Source organism: Bactrocera dorsalis, unplaced genomic scaffold (genome assembly GCF_023373825.1).
Source record: "Bactrocera dorsalis isolate Fly_Bdor unplaced genomic scaffold, ASM2337382v1 BdCtg077, whole genome shotgun sequence".
NCBI classification, from domain to species: Eukaryota; Metazoa; Arthropoda; class Insecta; order Diptera; family Tephritidae; genus Bactrocera; species Bactrocera dorsalis.
Genome location: NW_026038128.1, coordinates 21,031 through 40,636, shown reverse-complemented (window position 1 = coordinate 40,636; position 19,606 = coordinate 21,031). Strand labels below are relative to the sequence as shown.

The 19,606-nt window shown below is 34.7% G+C and overlaps 4 protein-coding genes across 12 annotated transcripts; 3 read left to right on the top strand and 1 right to left on the bottom strand.

Moving 5' to 3' along the window:
- Positions 1-69: 69 nt before the first annotated feature.
- On the top strand, positions 70-5,557 carry LOC105224807 (DNA primase small subunit). Of its 2 annotated transcripts, XM_011203015.4 has the most exons (4): positions 70-412; positions 4,013-4,175; positions 4,236-4,392; positions 4,460-5,557. In XM_011203015.4, the coding sequence occupies exons 2-4, from the start codon at positions 4,043-4,045 to the stop codon at positions 5,478-5,480; spliced, it is 1,311 nt and encodes a 436-aa protein (XP_011201317.2). In that variant the 5' UTR covers positions 70-412; positions 4,013-4,042; the 3' UTR covers positions 5,481-5,557. The 2 variants fall into 2 exon arrangements, with proteins under 2 accessions (XP_011201317.2, XP_049317631.1); XM_049461674.1 differs by lacking the exon at positions 70-412 and having other exon boundaries at positions 4,006-4,175.
- On the top strand, positions 1,659-3,903 carry LOC105224806 (PHAF1 protein CG7083). The gene has a single exon (XM_011203014.4). It carries the CDS (start codon positions 1,659-1,661, stop codon positions 2,958-2,960), a length of 1,302 nt encoding a protein of 433 aa, XP_011201316.1. The 3' UTR covers positions 2,961-3,903.
- LOC105224805 (heat shock 70 kDa protein 14) lies at positions 5,522-7,460 on the bottom strand. The gene has a single exon (XM_011203013.4). The coding sequence runs from the start codon at positions 7,335-7,337 to the stop codon at positions 5,796-5,798; it is 1,542 nt and encodes a 513-aa protein (XP_011201315.2). The 5' UTR covers positions 7,338-7,460; the 3' UTR covers positions 5,522-5,795.
- An 860-nt stretch (positions 7,461-8,320) lies between these two features.
- On the top strand, positions 8,321-17,693 carry LOC105224808 (rab GTPase-activating protein 1-like). 8 transcript variants are annotated; one of them, XM_011203017.4, is made up of 11 exons: positions 8,321-8,476; positions 8,788-9,493; positions 10,241-10,564; positions 10,744-10,927; positions 11,004-11,191; positions 11,264-12,405; positions 12,468-12,552; positions 12,615-12,718; positions 12,781-13,500; positions 13,569-14,036; positions 15,242-17,693. In XM_011203017.4, the coding sequence occupies exons 2-11, from the start codon at positions 9,235-9,237 to the stop codon at positions 15,461-15,463; spliced, it is 3,696 nt and encodes a 1,231-aa protein (XP_011201319.2). In that variant the 5' UTR covers positions 8,321-8,476; positions 8,788-9,234; the 3' UTR covers positions 15,464-17,693. The 8 variants fall into 8 exon arrangements, with proteins under 8 accessions (XP_011201319.2, XP_019845291.2, XP_011201320.2 ...); XM_011203018.4 differs by having other exon boundaries at positions 8,381-8,652; XM_029549619.2 differs by having other exon boundaries at positions 8,381-8,655.
- The last annotated feature ends 1,913 nt before the right edge of the window (positions 17,694-19,606 follow it).

Genomic DNA, 19,606 nt, shown 5'->3' with positions numbered 1-19,606 from the left:
TATAAATACAATTTTGTAACTAAGATATATATTTTATTGGGTTTCATAATGGATTAATACCTCTATAATGGTGTTTAATGTTAATTAATTTGATTGCATCAGTGTCAAATTTTATTTTATCACATAATTTTAATTAGTTCTATTACAATCCTAGTAAACTTTGAACACTGGTCTGTGGTAGCTTTGTACAACTCTGATTGTCTACGTTTGCTTTGACAAGAGGTTCGCGTGGTGGTGATTTCTATAGATAAGGATGAAAATTAGCTTGGTTTATTGAGTCAATTTATGAGATTTTTTATTTATTTAATAATTTTTTTTATTGAATATCTGAAAACAGAGTGGTCAATATTAAGAAGAGAGTAATTGTCGATCATTAAAGTCTTAAAACGTGTGTGTTTAAAATCTTACAAAGGTAAGTTTACATTAAAGGTGGTCATTCCCGCCATTAGTACGTATAAGGTGCTGCCAAGTTATGTTTACTACTAGGAATTTTTTTAAATACGTCTTATCCAGTGGCTACATTAATCTCGTATAATTTACGAAGTTTCTTTTTAATATTTTTAGGATTATTGATTTTGTAATAGTTTATTATTAAGTACTTTGCATATTTTTGTTTTTAATTTATTTCTATGTCATATAAATCCTTTTAACTGACGTACTTAAATAACTGCGTTAGCGGTGAGTTCCGATTTCTAAACAAAGCCAAACTCTCACTTAAATTCTAAAATTAGAACAAAATAAATGAAATACAATACGAATGAATCTATTAATAATACTTTCATTTTTTGTAAAATCATTAAAAATCGCACTTCAAAAAGTATTTAAGAAAAATTACGAAAATTACTTATTTACAAAAGTATTACGCCATACAAAATCAATGGGATGAGGAATTTTTGACTGTATTTTGCCGCTCTTATTTTGATACGGTAATAAAAGTCTGCGTTATAAACCTTTCGAACCCCTAAGAAATAGAATAAATCTTTGAAGTTGAATATGAATATCCCAATGTTAGTGTTATATGTAAATTTTTAATTGCCTTTTAATAGACAGTTAATAATTATAATTTTTTATAAAGCTGCGTATGTTAGCTTTAAAAAGTTATTACTTTTCACGGTTATTACGTGAAATGCAACTCTGAGTTTTTCATTTTCTACTCAGCTGTTGTCTTTGTTTTCGCTGTAATCGCAATCTTTTTTTTTGCTAGGTGCTTTGTGTGGATTTGTGTGTATTACGTCGAATTGAGAAACTAAATTTATTTTTACTTTTATTTACCTTGATTCAAAGAGTTTATTTTCCTACTCAAACAGAGTTACTGATAACAACCTGCAAGTAAGATTTGAACTTTTGACTTTTAAATGTTCTGAATGGATTTTTTTTAATTTGGAAATTTTTGCGTTTCAGTTTGCGACGCCAGACATTAGAAACAATATACAAACGCACAAAGAAAAAACAAGAACTTGGATAAAAGAAACGAAGTTCAGGGGCACAGAAGCCTCTTTTGGATACATTGTCAGAGTACAATTAGAAGTTTGTCATTTTTGAGGATCATAATAACTAGTGATTAGTTTCTAAATTTCTTTTGTGTTGTTACTTAGAGCAAAGTAATAGAACATCACTAGTATTTCAATACTGAAACTTTAAACCCTTGCGGTCATAAAATGTTGGACTTAGAAATTGTGCCTGAGTTATCGCTGGGATGTGATACTTGGGAGTTCGTTTTGGGGATGCACTTTTCGCAAGCAATAGCAATAATACAATCTCAAGTGGGAATAATAAAAGGCGTGCAAGTGCTTTACTCGGATACAAACCCCTTGGGTGTGGATATTATAATAAACTTACCTCAAGATGGTGTTCGTTTGATTTTTGATCCCATAGTTCAACGCTTGAAAACCATTGAAGTATTCAATATGAAATTGGTTAAGCTGAAGTATGGTGGAGTACACTTCAATTCCCCAGAAGTTCTGCCCTCCATAGAACAAATTGAACATTCTTTTGGGGCTACCCATCCTGGTGTATACGACGCTGCAAAACAATTGTTTGCTTTACACTTCCGTGGATTGAGTTTCTTTTTCCCAGTGGATAGTAAATTGCAAGAGGGATACGCACATGGCTTGGGATCATTGATTTTTTTAAGTGGCGCATCGCCAGTTGTATCAAAAATGTCTCTCTACTCTGGTAGTAATGTTTCGGAGACACGCGCTCCACCGCTTCCACTCTCTTGTTATCATCGACAGATATATTTGGATTCAGCTAAAGTGTTACGTTCTACAAATGGTTATTCAAAAGGTCTCAAACTAAAATTATATACCGAGGGATCTAGTCGCTCATTAGAACATCGGCGCCAATGTTTCACAAGGGAAGTTCTTTTCGGCGACAGCTGTCAGGATGTAGCTATGAAACTTGGTGCACCAAATCGAATATTTTTTAAAAGTGAAGATAAAATGAAAATACACTCTTCCAGTGTAAACCGCCAGGCGCAGAGTAAAAGGAGCGATACTTTCTTTAATTATTTCACACTTGGCATTGACGTGTTATTTGATGCGCGTACCCAAACTTGCAAGAAGTTTGTGTTACATACAAATTACCCAGGACATTTCAACTTCAACATGTACCATCGCTGTGAATTCAAATTTAATTTGAAAAGTGAAAATGATCATGATTGTAATTATGGTAAAAAGAGCTCCGAGGATATTGAAGTTACTGCATACGCCAAGTGGGACGAGATTAGTGCGGTAGTGCCGTCAGCTCGTCCGGTGGTGCTTCATCGCGCTAGCTCAACAAACACTGCCAATCCCTTCGGTGCAACCTTTTGCTATGGTTATCAGGATATAATATTTGAGGTTATGACAAACAATCACATTGCCTCCATAACATTATACAGTACGATTCCACCATTAAAACAAACTGAGCAGTCTTACCAGGAGCACAAATTGCAGGATATAAGTTTATCAGTTGCGTGAAAAGACACATTTACACAGGGTCCACAAACTCTGACTTATAATGCAGTAAAAGTTCAACCGACTCGTGAATATTTTTAATTAAAATATTTTTTAATACTAAGAATAAAAGAACTTGAAAGTAGAAGCTTAAGTTAAAAAATGAACCATGACTACTTTCCTTTTGCACTACATATAAAAGCGGTACTAAAACAAAAGAAATACACAATAAGACCAACGCAATAGCCCTTCAATATCCCCAAATATTTTTTTATTCAGTTTTCTACTATCATCACATCGAAATATATACAAATAAACATAAAAGTCAGTTATTGAAGAAATTTTCAATTTTACTTCCTTAATGCCGTTTTAATATGTGGGTAAATCGATTGTGGTCTGAGGAGAGTGTGACCGCACTATGTCTACATATATAAGGAGTTTAATGTATAATACAATTATATAACAATTATATTTTATATATAGCGAACTCTTAACACCTAAAATATACCAAACTTTCAAAGGTATAGAATGTATATAAATATGTATACATTCTAAAATATGTATGTAAATTAAGCTTATACATATAATACATAAGTACATGTTTATATAACAGGATAATAAGGTTTAAATTAATCACTGTTTGACAAAGTAGTATATAAGTTTACATACATATAAAGTGTATATTAACAACATTTTGACTACATGTGAACACTGACTTAATCTTAGTGTTGTTTGGTTGGATAGCCGCGGAAGCTAGAACTAGAAGTGTTTACTTTTTTAAATAATTGCATTGAGTTTCTAAAGTTCTACTATATTATATTAATTGTACGTGCACATTTTTATTCCGTTAGATCAAAAGGATATAATGTAAAAAAAAAAATAAAAAATGTAATAAAATGTAATAAAAATTTGAATCTATTGAAATAAGTAAAAAAAATAAAATAAATAGCGATAACAACAATTAAAACTTTTGTTTTCTTTGGTGCATATGAAAATCCTCTGAATTTGTTTTTTATTAGCAAGATATATTTATAAAGCAAGTTCTTAAATGATGTTTATATTTTCTATGATTTCAGCATATAAAGTATAAACAGCGAATTTTTAAAATGCCAGAAGAAGAAACTTCAACCGTAAACACGGCAAAATATGATCCCAACATACTTCCGGACATGTTACCTGTCTATTACAAAAGATTATTTCCACATAAACCATTTTACCGCTGGTTATCATATGGACTTTGTGAGTCAAAACTTTGCTATCATCATTATTTTATGAATTCATGTAACTCAAACTTTTTAGCTGAAAGCAATATTTTTGCGAACCGTGAGTTCTCGTACACACTACACGATGATATATACATTCGTTATCGTTGTTACGATACTCAAAGTGAATTGGAAAACGACATCTGCTCGACGTGTCCACACAAAATCGACATTGGTGCAGTTATGAATACCAAGTGAGATTTGTAAATGTTTGGTTTATGTATGTATGTATATTAACTGTGAAATATTTAAATTTTCTAGACCTAAGAACTTTCGTATCACATCAACAGCAATGCAGCCAGTACAACGTGAGCTGGTTTTCGATATTGACATGGATGATTATAACGATGTGCGCACCTGTTGCACCGGTGCAACGGTGTGTTTAAAATGCTGGAAATTCATGGCTTTAGCCGCCCGTCTGCTTGATGCAGCTCTACGTGAAGATTTTGGTTTCGAGCATATATTATGGGTATTTTCGGGCCGTCGTGGTGTCCACGGTTGGGTGTGCGATTATGATGCGCGCCACTTAGATTCGAGAGGACGCTCCGCACTTGCCGAGTATCTACAAATTACTTCTAATGTAACTATTAACGGTGTGGTTATAGCGCGCGTTCAAATTGGGGAACGTATGCACCACAGTGTCCGACGTGCGCTAAAATTTATCGAGCCCCTATTTGAGGAGATTGTTTTAGAGGATCAAAATTTATTTGGAGACGTCAAAGGAGTTAATAAATTGTTACTAATGATTCCGGACGATACGGCTCGCAAGGATTTAGAAGCGTATTTAAAGAAAACGCATGATGATGGTGTACATTCTCGAACAATATGGGCCACTTTTGTGCGCTATGCAAATTCCATGCGAACAGGCACTGCTAACGTTTGGACACGCAAACTCAAAAATATAGTTGAGGAGATTCAGTTGGGTATACTTTACCCTCGTTTAGACATCAATGTTACCAAAGGCATGAATCATTTACTCAAATCGCCTTTTTGTATTCACCCAGGAACTGGAAAAGTGTGTGTTCCGTTCAATTGTAATGCCGCTGCAAAATTCGACCCCACCACAGTACCTAATATAGCACAGTTATTGCAAGAGATTAACGCATTTGATGACAAATCAAAATGTCAAGAGAATGGTTCGGAAGACAAAAGTCGCATTAAAGACTACAAGAAGACTGGTATGTTTAAAGGAGTTGTAGTGTTTGAAGAATTCTTACGGAAATTGGAGAGTAGCTTAAAAGCAAAAGCAATTGATGTAAGTGACCAAACAATGGAGTTTTAGATGTCATATCGTGTTATATTGTAGGCTTAAAAATCACAATGTTAATTCTAAAATAAATATTTATTTCGTAATTAATACATCATTTCTTTTTTGGCAAATGCATTACCAAAGAATAACTCAGGTAGACATTAACAAAATGTGTTTCAACACCACTCATATATACATAAAACAGTTATGTTAAAATTTTAAAATAAGTGAAAATAACCCAAATTTTATGCAAAATGTAAGTTTATTAACATTAACCAGATAGAGGTTTAGAAATATTTCACTATTCAAAAATATATATGAGACATTTCTATACTATCTCAAACAATTTTAGACTACACGTATTCGTAAATGTGGTTTACGAATTGGTTCGGCGCCTACTTGTTTGCAATCAATATCTGCTTCGATGCGATATGTGCCATTATCTGTTGGCGTCAAACCTTCCAAAGTTACTTCATTGACTTTATCACCACTTCGAACGCGAATAACGCTATCAGTTTCAGCACCCTCCGTTTGCTTCAGCTCAAGCAGCACTTTTCGTGGTAAAGATGTGCCCTTCCCTAATAGTATTTGCGCGTTTGTTTCGTCATTGCCGTGCCAAATTAGAAGATCCTCTTCTACGTATATTCGCTCATCTGTAGCCTGCAGGTCTTGTTCCAGTGGGGTATGAAGGAATGTTGCTTGTCGAGCACATCCTATGGCTACTACCTCATCAGCTGAGATTGTTGAATGTAATTGAGCGTCCGGGAATCGCGCCGCAATGACTGATTGCAGTTTTGGTATACGCATTGTGGCTCCCAGCAAGACAATTGAATTAACGCCTTTAACTTCAGGGTGTTCCACTGACGCACGTTCAACACATTCGTTTAGCGTCTGCATAAAATTGTTAATAACAGGTTGAATAAGGCTTTCAAATCGTGCACGCGACATTTGTGCATTAAAATCAACACCATCCATAAGTGAATCAATATATATTTGAGTTGAGGGAAGTGTTGTTAATATATGTTTGCAGTTGGTTGCTGCATTACGTATTTTTGACAAAGATCGGCGACTCTCATGTGGATCTAATTTATATTTTCTCTTAAACTCCTCGCATATGAATTGTACTAGGGCGTCTGTGAAATGTTGACCACCAATTGGGTATGGTCCGTATGCATCTAACTGTGTGTAGAGTCCATCTCTCACTTCGTATAATGCAAAATGGCTGTTCAAACCTCCACACTTTATAGTTAGGACATATTTGCTTTCGTTGTTGGTGCTGCCTTCAGCTGCTTCTTGTTCCCCAATACCATATGCAAGTATTGCGGCAGTCGGTTCGGTAATAATCTGAGCAACATGAAATCCTGCTTCTTTTGCGGCGCGAGCCAATTCAGGCCAAGCAGACTTTGGATAGAAACTCGGTATGGAGATCACAACAACTGGATCTTTTTCCGATGAAATATGATATTGACGAGCTAATTCTAACTCTGCACGAAAGAGTTTAACCTGGACATCGAAAGGTGTCAATTCACGAATATTTTCTTTCATTTCGTCACTTTTATCGTCTTGTATTTGACATTTAAGCTGGAAAGTATGACTGAGAGCATCGTAATCGCACGGCAGCTCCTTTATGGCAGTTTTTAGTCTTTCCTCATCCAACTCTTGTGGCATAAGCAGCTGAAAACTGTTAGCCACAGCTTGTTTTGGACGTGTAGCCATCTTCTGTTTTGCAGTTAATCCACACTCAATTTCCTCGTCTCCACCCCAAAGCAGACATGCTTGTGAGTTTCGATCACCTTGTTTGTTCGCGATAACTTCTGGCTTACCGTCGTTTTTTACATGAGCAATGCATAATGTGCTATTGCCAATTTTGATACCGAATCTTGGCCACATTTTATTTCAACAATCAACACACTTTATTGAATCCTACAGAAATGTTACGATTATAAAATTTGTCCACTACTATAAACGTGCGCGTGTTCGTAAAGAATTCTTGGCGGTAGCATGCGATTTTTATGACAGTTATAAGTGTTGCCGGCTTGAATACTTTATACCAAAAATAAATAAACACAAGACTGGAGGACATAAATATAAATCTGTAATGATTGATTTCAATCTTTCATATAAAAGAGTATGTGGAGAAAAGGAATGAACATATAAAGGCTCATTTTTTATTGAAATGTAGACATTTTAAGGAAATTTTTTAATATAAATTTAATAAAAATGATAAAATTGTTTATAAGCGCACACTCTTCATTTCGAAATCAATTAAAACTTTTTGCTTTGTATTTTCTCGTAAAAAGTATCGTACTGGAATTTTATAACCATAGGGGTATTCTCTTGCTCTTGCAAAACCCGGTGCACGGTGCAAGCATTGCAAATTTACAACGGCACAACAACAAACACACGCAGAAAAATATTTGCAAGGGCTGTGAAATATGTCAGACCAAAACCCGTGTATATTAGCGTGCAATGTCACGCAAAAATAAAATTGCAACCCTGTTGTAGTTGCCATTTTACATAAAGACATATTACGTCGTTAAATTGTTAAGAAAGGTAAATTTTAATTAGATTTTATAATTTCTATTTAAATTATAAAGTTTTGTTACAGTTTTTTTGTTAAAAATGCATGCAGAAGGTGCGCTAATTCACAATAGCCATGCACAATAGTCATTTACAATAAATTGACTGAATCAGTCGCTCATATATCACTAGATTCTGCAATGGGTGCTCTCGTGCCCTTGTATATTTTGGTGTAGTATTTTTGCAATCTGCAATCTTGCAAGAGCAAGAGAATACTCCTCATTATTATTATTATTTTGAAAAATAAGTTTAAAAACAGATTTTTCTGTCATTTGAATATTTATTACTTCATGATGGTAGCATTTTGTATTCAACGAATAACAACAAAGAGGAGTGAAATGAAATGGTGTCAAAAGGCATAGTTGAGATTTTCACAAGGCAGAAAATAGCTGTACATTTAATTATCAACATAAAAATTGTGAAAATCAATAACAAAACAAAAATATAAAGTAAAGTACCAATAATTGCAATAAATGACGCACTGAATTGTTTGATTTAGCGAAAAATGAAAGTATATTATTGGAAATTATTTAATGTGATAATTGTTTTCAAAATTCGATAATAGCAACGGTTGGCTGTGTTATTTGTACTCGATTCGGGAATCGGGCGCACCACCCACCCAAATGTTGTAATTTACCTACAATTCTCTTATAGACTAACACCTCAATTGTAAAAGTGATTGCGATTCGTCATCATCGATCAGATCAAAAAAGACGGCGATTGAATCTGAATAATATTAATTGCTTCTGTGTATTTTCAGCTCAAGAATACGAACAAAAAGATAAACTTGTGTTGCATTCTTAGACTATTAGATATAATCGAGCAATCATTTATGTTAGAAAGATGTAAATAAATAATATTCGACCAACCCATGGAAAAACAGCTAAGTATTGCATTGTAGTTTTCAATTTTCTTGTTTTACCTACTGGATTCCTTGGGTATTGTTCAAAACGAAACGCGGCCGTCCCTTATACTACGCACCTACATATCTACCTGGAGTAGTTTTCTTGCATACATACACATGTATGACCTTTCACACACCGCTTAAATTTAGCCATCTGCAAGTAAAGAAACGAGTACAAACGGACGACAACTCTCGTACTCGAATATACAGAAAATCTAAAACGTTTTCGATTTTAAAGGAGTAAAAATAGAAGACATTTACGTTAAATATATTCACCGGTAGACATATCCCCGATATTGAGACATGGATGATAACCTTAGTACGAAATCTTCTGAATCCTCACTAACCACTAGTGGAGAGTATGAAATTGTTTCTGATAGCAATATTACAACACCAATAGACCAGCAGCATTTGTCAGAGAATGGTACACTTTTAATAATACCGACAAACAACAAATCACCAACACTGAATTTAGCTAATAATCGTAATATTGCTGATTTACAACATGCTATGACGGACGCTCTGCGTGAAATAGATTTAAATTCAGACACTTCTTCAACTGGTAAGAACGGTTATACTTCCTATGTATTTATATAATATCCATAAGTAATTAGATAGATTATTAATAAAATCATACAAATATAAGTATTGTACGTTGAAATATGAAATTTATTCTCTAAATGAGATTCAATCATTATGATGGGCTGATTTTCATTGTGGGATAAGGACAATTCTGTTACCTAAACATATGTACATATATTTTGATTGCCATATATTATATTTTGTAAGGTAGAATGTAATTTTGTTGTACTCTTCAAAGTATTCCAATTAGTGATTTTAAACTTAAATTTATTTGCATTGTAACTGTAGTGGAGCTTGAAAATTTTACTAATATTGGTAAACTATAAAGTAATCAATTTATACTAAATTTTAAAATTTACGTAAAATAAGTAGTTAAAACAATAAACGGGTGTACCTAAGATACACAGTTTTAATCTCGATCACCTTTTTAAACTTTCGAAATTAAAAACAAAAAAAATTTAAGCAATTCCGAATAATTTCAAATAAAACTTCGATATTTACTCAATATTCTCTAAAGGCCGGTTGTAGGGATATCACTATAAAAAAAATTAAAAATAAAAAACTAACAGCTGCTAACAAAACAGAACAATGTGTTTCTTAGCAACGTCATAAGCAACGATAACAACAACGCCTCTCATCTCTCCATAAATAATGAGAATTATCTTAAACCACACGGCATTAGTACTTTGCTATTTCGAAGTGTACTCATATTTTCAATATATTGCAGCACCCAAAGCGGTAGCGTTGAGTAAACAAAAATCTCTGACATTACCATTGGCTGGTACTTCGAGCCCGGCACTGCTGGTTCCAGACAACGAACAGCAACAGTTAGTTCTACCGAAGACCGCAATGAAGTCACAATCATTAAACCGCCACCACACAGATTATGCTATGACACCAAAAAGCGATGACGCGTCAACTTCCGAACAAAATCGAGTTGGCCAATCGGTATTTTATGACTGCATTGATGCAAGTCCAGGTGGGGTTGGTGGTGGTGTCGAAGAGAAACAAGACATCATGAAGCCGGAGAAAAATGATACCGACGAAGAAGGTGAGCCTTACGGCCTCTTATTTCTAATTTCGGTATTACGATTTTGTGATTTACGATTATTTTCGATTTTAAACCACCGTTCAGTATTTGGTACATAATAATTGTGCATGTATGTGTTACCACAGAACTAACTAACATACGTACGTTTATTTTATTTTATTGATGACTTTATATTTTAGTTTCAGATATCGATCAGGGTTGCACTATATTTTCCGGTGTCACATATCTTGGAGCTGCAAACATAAATGCTCCCAAATCCGAAATCGACATATACCGAATAATGAATGAACTGAACAGTAATTCGGAGTCAGTGGGTCTTAAAATATCAGTGAGCATACCGAATTGCTCCGATGGGCTGGTTGTGTAAGTACATAAGTATATCTAAATGTCAATAACAAAAATATTTATATAAATTTGCCTCTATGTATTTGCTAAATAGCTTGCATGACGCTGAAACCAACTCTGTCATCGCAACCTACGAGATACAAAGCATAATTTTATACTTTCGTGGCCCTGTAGAAACTCCTGAAAATGGTTGCTTTGCATTTACTTGGTTACATGGCGATGCGCTTTTTCAATGCCATGTTTTTCGTTGCCATATCCCAGAAGCGGTTAATCAAGTCAGCGGTGAGTGGAAACGTTCAGTTAGTTTTTATAACTTTCATATATTTGTTATACATTGTATTGTTTATTTTGAAGCTTGCTTTCAAAAGGCTTTTCGTACATATCCGCCAAGCATGACTTGCAGTTTGACATCTGCCATCGACAGTAATATGATGAACTCTGTGACATCTGATGTTAGTGGAAATCCGCTAAATACAGCCGGCTATGAATTTATTGTATCCCTGGAAATACGTGAAAAGGTCGCAAAGAACTCATTTTCGGCCGTACCACGCGATCGCAATTGCTTCAAGTTACGTGCTAACATTGACAAAGAAGTTATCATTACCGTGAAGCAAACACCTTCAAATATACTACAACCTCTGTTCATAGAACGCTGCTTTGGTGTACTATTAAGCCCCGGTAAATTAGTGCGTCAGGGCGATATGCAATTGATTGATATGGTAAATATGAGCTATCAGTCGCCTACCAACACTGCAGGCGGTGGTAACGCTAATGCTGCAACGACAGTCGGTGTCGGTGCCGGTGACAATACCGGTGGTTCTGGCGCCCCGCCTCTATGCCTTTATCCTTATGTTATACGCGCTGAATGGAAGGCCAATGAAGCTGCTTTCGAACAACTCAATGTTGAAGCGTCAAAGAATTTTCTGACTGTAGCGGTGGATATAGTGGTGCGTGGAATTCGCGACCCTGTACGTTTTGTTATTGAGACTCCCGTTGTAATACAATCGGCTAGTGAGATACGCATAATGGACCATTTTATATCTAAACGCCCAATGACTTTGCGCTTCTATTTACAATTAGAACGGACAACCGATGAGTTCAGTTGGAAAGTGAACTCAATTGATCCGTCTGAAGAAATCAATGAACCACAACAACCAAGTTCATTGTTGAAATTTGGAATGAACAATTTATCACGCATTGTGCGATCATCATCGATTGTATCTATAGAGGATGATTGTCCTACCGATTATAGTTCAGATGGTGATGAACCTTTATTGAGTGGTACAGGGGAGGTCTCCAAAGACTGTTCACAGGACAAACTAGATGAATGGGATCCAATATTAAAAGAATGGGATAGTGAAAAAAGACCAAAAAACTTGGCTGCTTTGGTACGTTTGGGAATACCGGAAGCTTTACGCGAAAAAATATGGCAGAAACTGGCAAATGTTGAGGGCCAAACTGAAATGCTTGACATGTATAAGATTTTAATAACCAAAGTAAGTAATAAACATTGACAAACCAAAAATATATATGTATGTATATTCTCAAATTTTTGTAGGAAACCAAATGTGAAACTGTAATACAACGGGATATACATAGAACATTCCCGGCACATAAATGCTTCAAAGAGAGCGGTGGTTCTGGTAATTAATTATTTAATCCTAATTAAATTTATTCACTTACAAGGATAATTCTTTTGATTTAGGACAAGACTCACTTTTTAAGGTCTCAAAGGCATACGCCGTTTATGACAGTGAAGTCGGTTATTGCCAGGGCTTAAGTTTTATAGCCGCAAGTCTCTTGTTACATGTGAGTTATAGGATATGCTTATATTTAAAAAATATTTTTAAAAATGTTCTTCCGTTATGTAGATGCCCGAGGAAGATGCATTTTGTGTATTGGTGGCTCTTATGTACGATTATGGCCTTCGTGATTTATATAAGCAAGGATTTGAAGTACTTTATTTACGACTCTACCAACTTGACCGTTTGATCAAAGATCAATTGCCTAAATTACATGAACATTTTGCAGCTTGTGGCATTGAGACACACATGTACGCTTCGCAATGGTTTCTCACACTCTTCACAGCCCGTTTCCCATTATGTTTCGTATTTCATGTACTCGACGTATTCCTGCTAGATGGCGTACCATTGCTTTTTCAGGTTGCTGTGACACTGCTATCTATTTGCGAGGCTGACTTGCGTCAACTTGATTTCGAAGGCATACTAAAATATTTCCGTGTAACATTACCGAAGAAATGCCGCAGCCCTAGTCAGGCGCGCCGTGTTATGAAAATGGCCTGTGAACGGAAAATTAAGAAATTAAAACAGTACGAGGAGGAATTCCAATTGAAAAAGCAACACAAAGAACGTCTGGAAAAAGAGGCACAAATTTACGAAAATCGTTTTGGCGAAGAGAGACGTAAATTGCAAGCGGAAATTGATGAACTCCAAAAAAAATTGATTGAGGCTAATGAAAGAGCAATAGAAAAAGAAAGAAAACACACAGGTATCATACAGGACTATAAACTAATAATACAGCGCTTGGAAAATGACATTACCAATTTAAATGAGACGCTAGGAAATGTAATGGTAAGTATAATAGTCTGAAAGTTTCCTGTAATTTCCAAAACTTTCTTTGACAAATTTCCCATCCTCAGAATATAGTATCGAAGTGTAAGAATTGTGTACAAAAAATGGAAAATGCCGATCGTAGTGTGAGATTGCCAGCTGAAGTGAGCAGAAATAGTGGTTTAAAAATAACGCAACAGAGTTGTAATAAGCAAGAGAACGAAGCACCACTAGGTCCACTTGATCCCATAAATATAGCAACTCAACGTATCCGTGAATTAGAACTGGAACTGGCACAAGCTAAGTTAGCACACGTCGAAGCTGAATGTCGTAATCAAGATTTGAATCATCAGCTTAGCGCCACCATTACTGAAATGCATTCTAACCGAAACAGTTGGCAACCATGGTTGTCAAAGACACTCAACTCACTGCAAGAGAAGGTAACTACACGTGGCAGTCGCGACCCAGTTTTGCCAACATTCCAATCCTACACCCAACATGCATCTGCTGGTGCATCAGCGGCTGGTAGCGAAACTAATTCACCTAGCAGTAATCAGGTATCTTGAACAGAACATATGGAGATACTGAAATTTTCAATATTAATTTCCAAAGGCTTCGCTTTAAGATGCCAGTTTAAGTTAACATACACTTAGGTATAGTTTTAACGCCATCATTTGACTTTTTCAAAAGTTTCCTTCACATGACAACATTGAATTTACATATAAAATAATTTATTTTTTATATTGTGCGTTTTTACTTGGTTATTTTACAAATAAAATCAAATGCATACGCATTTGTTTCCAAATTTTCAAATTCATTACAATTCATAACACTATAACATTTTCTGTATATTGGACCAAACTAGTTTCTTTTGACGATTTGGGTCATAAGTTTTTCAAAGTTGTCTGCCAATTTCAAATTATTCGCCTTCGAAGTTCGAAAATTACTTCTTTATACCCTGAGCAGGGTATTTTAGGATTGCCACAAAGTTTGTGACACCTAGAAGTAAACGTCCGAGACCCTATAAAATGAAAATCTAAATGTTAAGCGGGAAGAGTTGAGTCGATTTAGGCGTGTCCGTCCGTCTGTATATACGTCGAACTAGTCCTTCAGCATTTGAGATATCGATCTGAAATTTTGCACACGTTCTTTTTTCCCCAATAAATTGCTCATTTGTAGGAACCAATCGATATTGGATCACTATAGTATATAGCTACCGTACAAACTAAACGATCGGAATCAAGTTCTTGAATGGAAAACTCTTTCATTTAAGGTTGGCATGGATTATTATTTAAGCCAACAATGCAATATTCGAGGAAATTGTTCAGATTGGATCAATAAACGTAGAAACTGAACGATCGGAATCAATTTCTGTGAAGGACTTCGGAGCTTGTTAAGGTTTTTTCTATTACTATCACTCAATGTAAAAAAAAAAAAATCGGTTCGGTCCAATACCTAGAAAAAGTTTTTATGTCCTAATACATAAAATTCTATTTGTAAGTTAACTTCAGTTCGGTTATTGCCAAATGAATTACACAAATTTATCTTCATCACTTTTTGAACTACTTTATATTGCTTAGCTAGTACATATTACACGCAGTTGCGTTTACAAATATTTTTTAAGCGTTTTGTTCGATACTTTATTCTTGTACACAAAAGTTTGGTTGAACTAAAAAAAAAATACACCAAAAAATTATACATATTAATTTGTATTGTGTTTGAATTGTCTTATTTCTTGGACGCTGCCCATTTCGTTTCGCAGGAGTTTAAAGCATTCTCAGTGGGAGGTTCGCCGAAATTGCCAGCGAAATTTCAGACCGTCAAACTTCGCAATAGCATCGACAGTTTACGCAACATTGTAGTGCCACTGGAGAGCAGCGCTGGGCGTATTGTTGGCATTGGGGCTGGAGCTAGTGTTGATGTAGGTGTGGGTGCAGCTGATCAATTCCGACAGCACCTGCAGCCACAATCATCGCTTATTTAAATATCGACATAATTAAAAGGAAAATATAAATTTAATTAACGGACATTTTTGAGTAATGTGTAACTGTTGCTTAGCAATGGATGCAACTCACACAATGCTAACTATCAGACATACATACATACATATATACATGAGCAGAACGGTACTGTGTGCAAAACATTGCAAAAAAAAAAAATAATTAAATGTTGTGGCTTCGTACACTGAATTTCAATATTTCGTCTTCATAAGTTAGAGCAATTTTCTGGAAAAGTTGTTATTTTTTTTACTTCATGCTTACTTTATTAAGTTTGCTTTATATACATAGGTAATAGTGCAATATTTTTAAATATTTTTTTTTTGTGTTTGAGGGAGATCAAATATGTATTTTTATATAAAATATTTGAAAATTAGTGGAAACCAATATTCAGCAAACGATTAAATTGAATAGGTATGCTAATTGTCTTAGTAGATATTCAACTCCATTTTGTTTTTTTTCTTTTGTGGAAAATATAATACATACAATTTTCTGAACAGTTATACAAAGACACTCGAATATTATGTAGTAATCATTTGCTTTAATAACTTGTTGAAAAGAGGATTTTATATTCCATAAATTTGCCATTTGCGTTTAGACCAATGATTTAATATAGTAAATTTTTTTGCATTAGTATTTACACCATGCAAAATATATGTATGTAAATATGCAAATGCCACATATGAAGGCATATGCACTTTAATAAATAACTATATAGATACAATGGAGTGGAATTTGTTAAAAAAAAACAATAATGACAAAGTGTGGGTATTATTAATTATATAACCTATATATATGTATTTACGTGCTTTCTACACATCCATTGTTTTGTGTGGTGTTTTATCAATTAAAAAAATATTATTTATACTTATATATTTATATGAATTATTTTGCAGTATGAAATTACAGACAATACGTAATTACACGGTATATTTAATACACATACATACATACATATGTATATGTATATGTATATCTTTTCGGCGTAACACGCAGCTTCGTATGCTTCTGGTTATCGGGTGAAACCTGCGATACAAAATTAAATATAAAACGAAAGCTTTCATAACACATTTGAACCATTTTGTCGTAGACCAGGATAGATAATATTTGAAAGCAAAAAAAAAATTATAGTTCCACAAAACCCATTTGAAAAGAAAGATAAAATAATAGAAATGAAAGGAAAAATAATTTACGTAAGATCTGAGGTTGGAAAGAGGTAGGAAGGTGCGTGGTTGAATATTTAAGGGTTAAAAATCTAACATATCGAACTACTATAGTATATAGCTGCCATACAAATCGAGCAAATAAGTGCTGGCATAGAAAACTCTTTCATTTGACGAGATATCTTCACGAAATTTGACATGGGTTATTGTCTATGGCAATAATGCGATTTCTGAGAAATTCTTCATATCGGATAACCTAGCGTAAAGCTGCCATATAAACTGAACGGTCGGAGTCAAGTTCTTGAAAGCAAGCCTTTGTGTTTGTGTGGGGTATTATAGCTTCGGTGCAACCGAACCTTAAAAATTCCACCAAGCCCTTTTCCTTCCTCTTCACGTCTTAGTTCAACTGTAAGTTAGATTTTCTTTAATTTTTGTTAATTAATTTTTATTTTTGAAGGGGTTTCATTTTATTTTTTTACATTTTATTCAATTTCAAAGGCTTTTGCACTGGTCCATTAATACCTTTTAAGTTACTAACTTATTTCTAACAAGTAGTAAAATACTGATAGTATTTATATTACCACAGTAATTATAACATTTGCTTGTTTAAAATAATAGGGTTTTATTCCAAATTGCCTATCGGTATTCATATTTGTATGTTCAACCATATTTACTAGTATTTTCTTTGAAAGTTTGAGGTTTGAATTTTCGAATGTGTCTGCAATAGAATCGTAAACATTTGTGTTATAAAAGCACAATGAAGTATTCAACAAAGTAAAATAAAGCATCCAAATTACTCTTTAAAGGGCGTATTTCGAAATGTATGTAGTGCATTAACAATTTTCGTTTTACAATATTGTATGTATGTATTTTTTATATGTATATTCTTAATGCTGCCGCAATATACACGCTTTTTTTGATTCAACATATGAATTACAGTCTTGCTCAAAAGTTTGAGTTCTGAGTAAAATACACATATAATATGTATTCGTACATTTAATAGTTTAAGATGAATAAAATTCGCAAACACATGCATATATACATGTATATAACATGAAGTTAGTTTTAATTTTCACATCAATTGCATATTTAATAGTCATATTCGTTCAGTGTGGAATACCAATTGAACCAATCCGTTTTCTCGACAGTCGGGTCTACGTAACCGGAACGGACCCCGATTTTTATCCGGCCAAGGATTATTAACTCGCCAGAGTTCTGCCGCTACAACAGCTACAACCAAGTGAATCATTATGAGGCAGAAAAAATGCTCCAACATTTTCACAAATAAAAAGGTCCGTGAGATGGTTTTTGTTCTTCTTCTTCTTTACTGGGCTTACGAGGTTATAGCCCTGTTAATAACAGCGCGCCAGCTGTTTCTTCTTTTCGCTATTTGGCGCCAATTCGAGATACCAAGTGTAGCCAGGTCCTTCTCCACCTGATCTCTCAAAGAAGGTCATTCTCTTAACGTCCTTCCACAGGTGCTGAATCGAGAACCTTTAAAGCTGGAGTGTTGTCTTCCGTCCGGACAACATGACCTTGCCAGCGCAGCCGCTGTCTCTTGATTCGCTGAGCTATCGACTGCGGTATTTGGAGTTGCCAATGCGCAAAGGACCATAAATCTTCTGTTAATACTACTCTAAAGACATACTACTTGGATTTTACTTTTTCTAAAAGCTCCCTTATTTTTTTCCCCTCGCCTTTAAGTTTTTTATCTCGTTATACAGCTATACATATAGTGCACTCCACGACTCATTCTGAATATAAAAGTCCAATTAAATAACGTATTTTCGCAAAATTGATAATTTGTAGCTAAACTTACTTGAAAGTCTAAAATCTATACTCTTTTTTACGGAACTTTCAGAAAAAACCCGAAATATTCACGGATTTGTGTCTTGTTTCTCTTATTTGTTCCAGCTTAAGCTCGCGGTCACCCATTAAAATGCAAATTACGGTAAAAATAAAAAGTGAAACCGACTAAAAAAGGAGAGCACTCTAAAGTATCCTTACCAGTGCTATACATTGGTTATCGGTTTTATATAATTTTCATACATAATCAGCAATTTGGTTTAAAGTGCAGGAGTGGATGTTGTTTCTATTATGTTTTTCAACAGTATTTATTTGGTATGTCTGGATCAATTTTGAATAAGTGGGAGATTAACCTACTACAATATGCAGAATGAAGTTGCGCAAGGGCCACTTTTGATGTTGGTACTGTTCCAGCGGCAGAATATTCCTAATCCTATAATAGTATTTCCGAGGAATGTTGACGAGTTCAAGATCTTTGTCTGCTATGGGTGGTGGCTTAACTCAAGTACACCATTCACTGGGAGAAAATTGGTGAAAGGGTTAATAGTTCCACTGAATAATGGTTGTTTGCATCGTCTGGTCGGCGCCTTCGTTTCAAGCAGATGATGATGTTTCTTAATAGGGAGCATTTAGGCCGAACCATGTGCGTGTTCTACGGGAGACATCAGGAGGTATCGTACCGAGTGCAGTGGTTTAAAACGTCTAAGGCTCCTTCGTCTGCGTTTCGCTAGATATATCCGGGCGATTATATCGCTGCTAAATAGTTCATGATGAGCCGGCCCCCCAGGTGCTACCGTCTAAATATTTGAGGATTTGTACTTTGACAATAATCGTTGTCGCTTGCGGAGTGAAACAGCAATGGCTGTTAAGTGAAACGTCTATAATCTTAGGGTGTTCGACAATTTTAATGACATCAATTGAGATATTAAGATCTAGTCTGCTACCTTTTGTTAATATGGTCGCTGTGAATTTATCGGAAGAGAGAAATAGGATTAATGCGGAGAAGAGTCGAAAAAGATAGGTAAGATATCTATTTGCATTTGAATACATGCCATCAGTTTCATTCATTGGTCGTATGTATGTATAATCATCTGCCTATGACATGATGTAAATTCTTTCTGGTAATTTCGTGAGTTTAGAGATATAGCATTAAACAGTAAC

Excerpts from the sequence above, each read along its gene's own strand:
- LOC105224806 (XM_011203014.4), top strand. The coding sequence starts at position 1,659 with ATGTTGGACTTAGAAATTGTGCCTGAGTTATCGCTGGGATGTGATACT.
- LOC105224807 (XM_011203015.4), top strand. The coding sequence starts at position 4,043 with ATGCCAGAAGAAGAAACTTCAACCGTAAACACGGCAAAATATGATCCC. Across the intron at positions 4,176-4,235 it reads CTGGTTATCATATGGACTTT|CTGAAAGCAATATTTTTGCG; the intron begins GTGAGTCAAAAC and ends CAAACTTTTTAG. Across the intron at positions 4,393-4,459 it reads GGTGCAGTTATGAATACCAA|ACCTAAGAACTTTCGTATCA; the intron begins GTGAGATTTGTA and ends TAAATTTTCTAG.
- LOC105224805 (XM_011203013.4), bottom strand. The coding sequence starts at position 7,337 with ATGTGGCCAAGATTCGGTATCAAAATTGGCAATAGCACATTATGCATT.
- LOC105224808 (XM_011203017.4), top strand. The coding sequence starts at position 9,235 with ATGGATGATAACCTTAGTACGAAATCTTCTGAATCCTCACTAACCACT. Across the intron at positions 11,192-11,263 it reads AGCGGTTAATCAAGTCAGCG|CTTGCTTTCAAAAGGCTTTT; the intron begins GTGAGTGGAAAC and ends TTTATTTTGAAG. Across the intron at positions 12,406-12,467 it reads ATAAGATTTTAATAACCAAA|GAAACCAAATGTGAAACTGT; the intron begins GTAAGTAATAAA and ends AAATTTTTGTAG.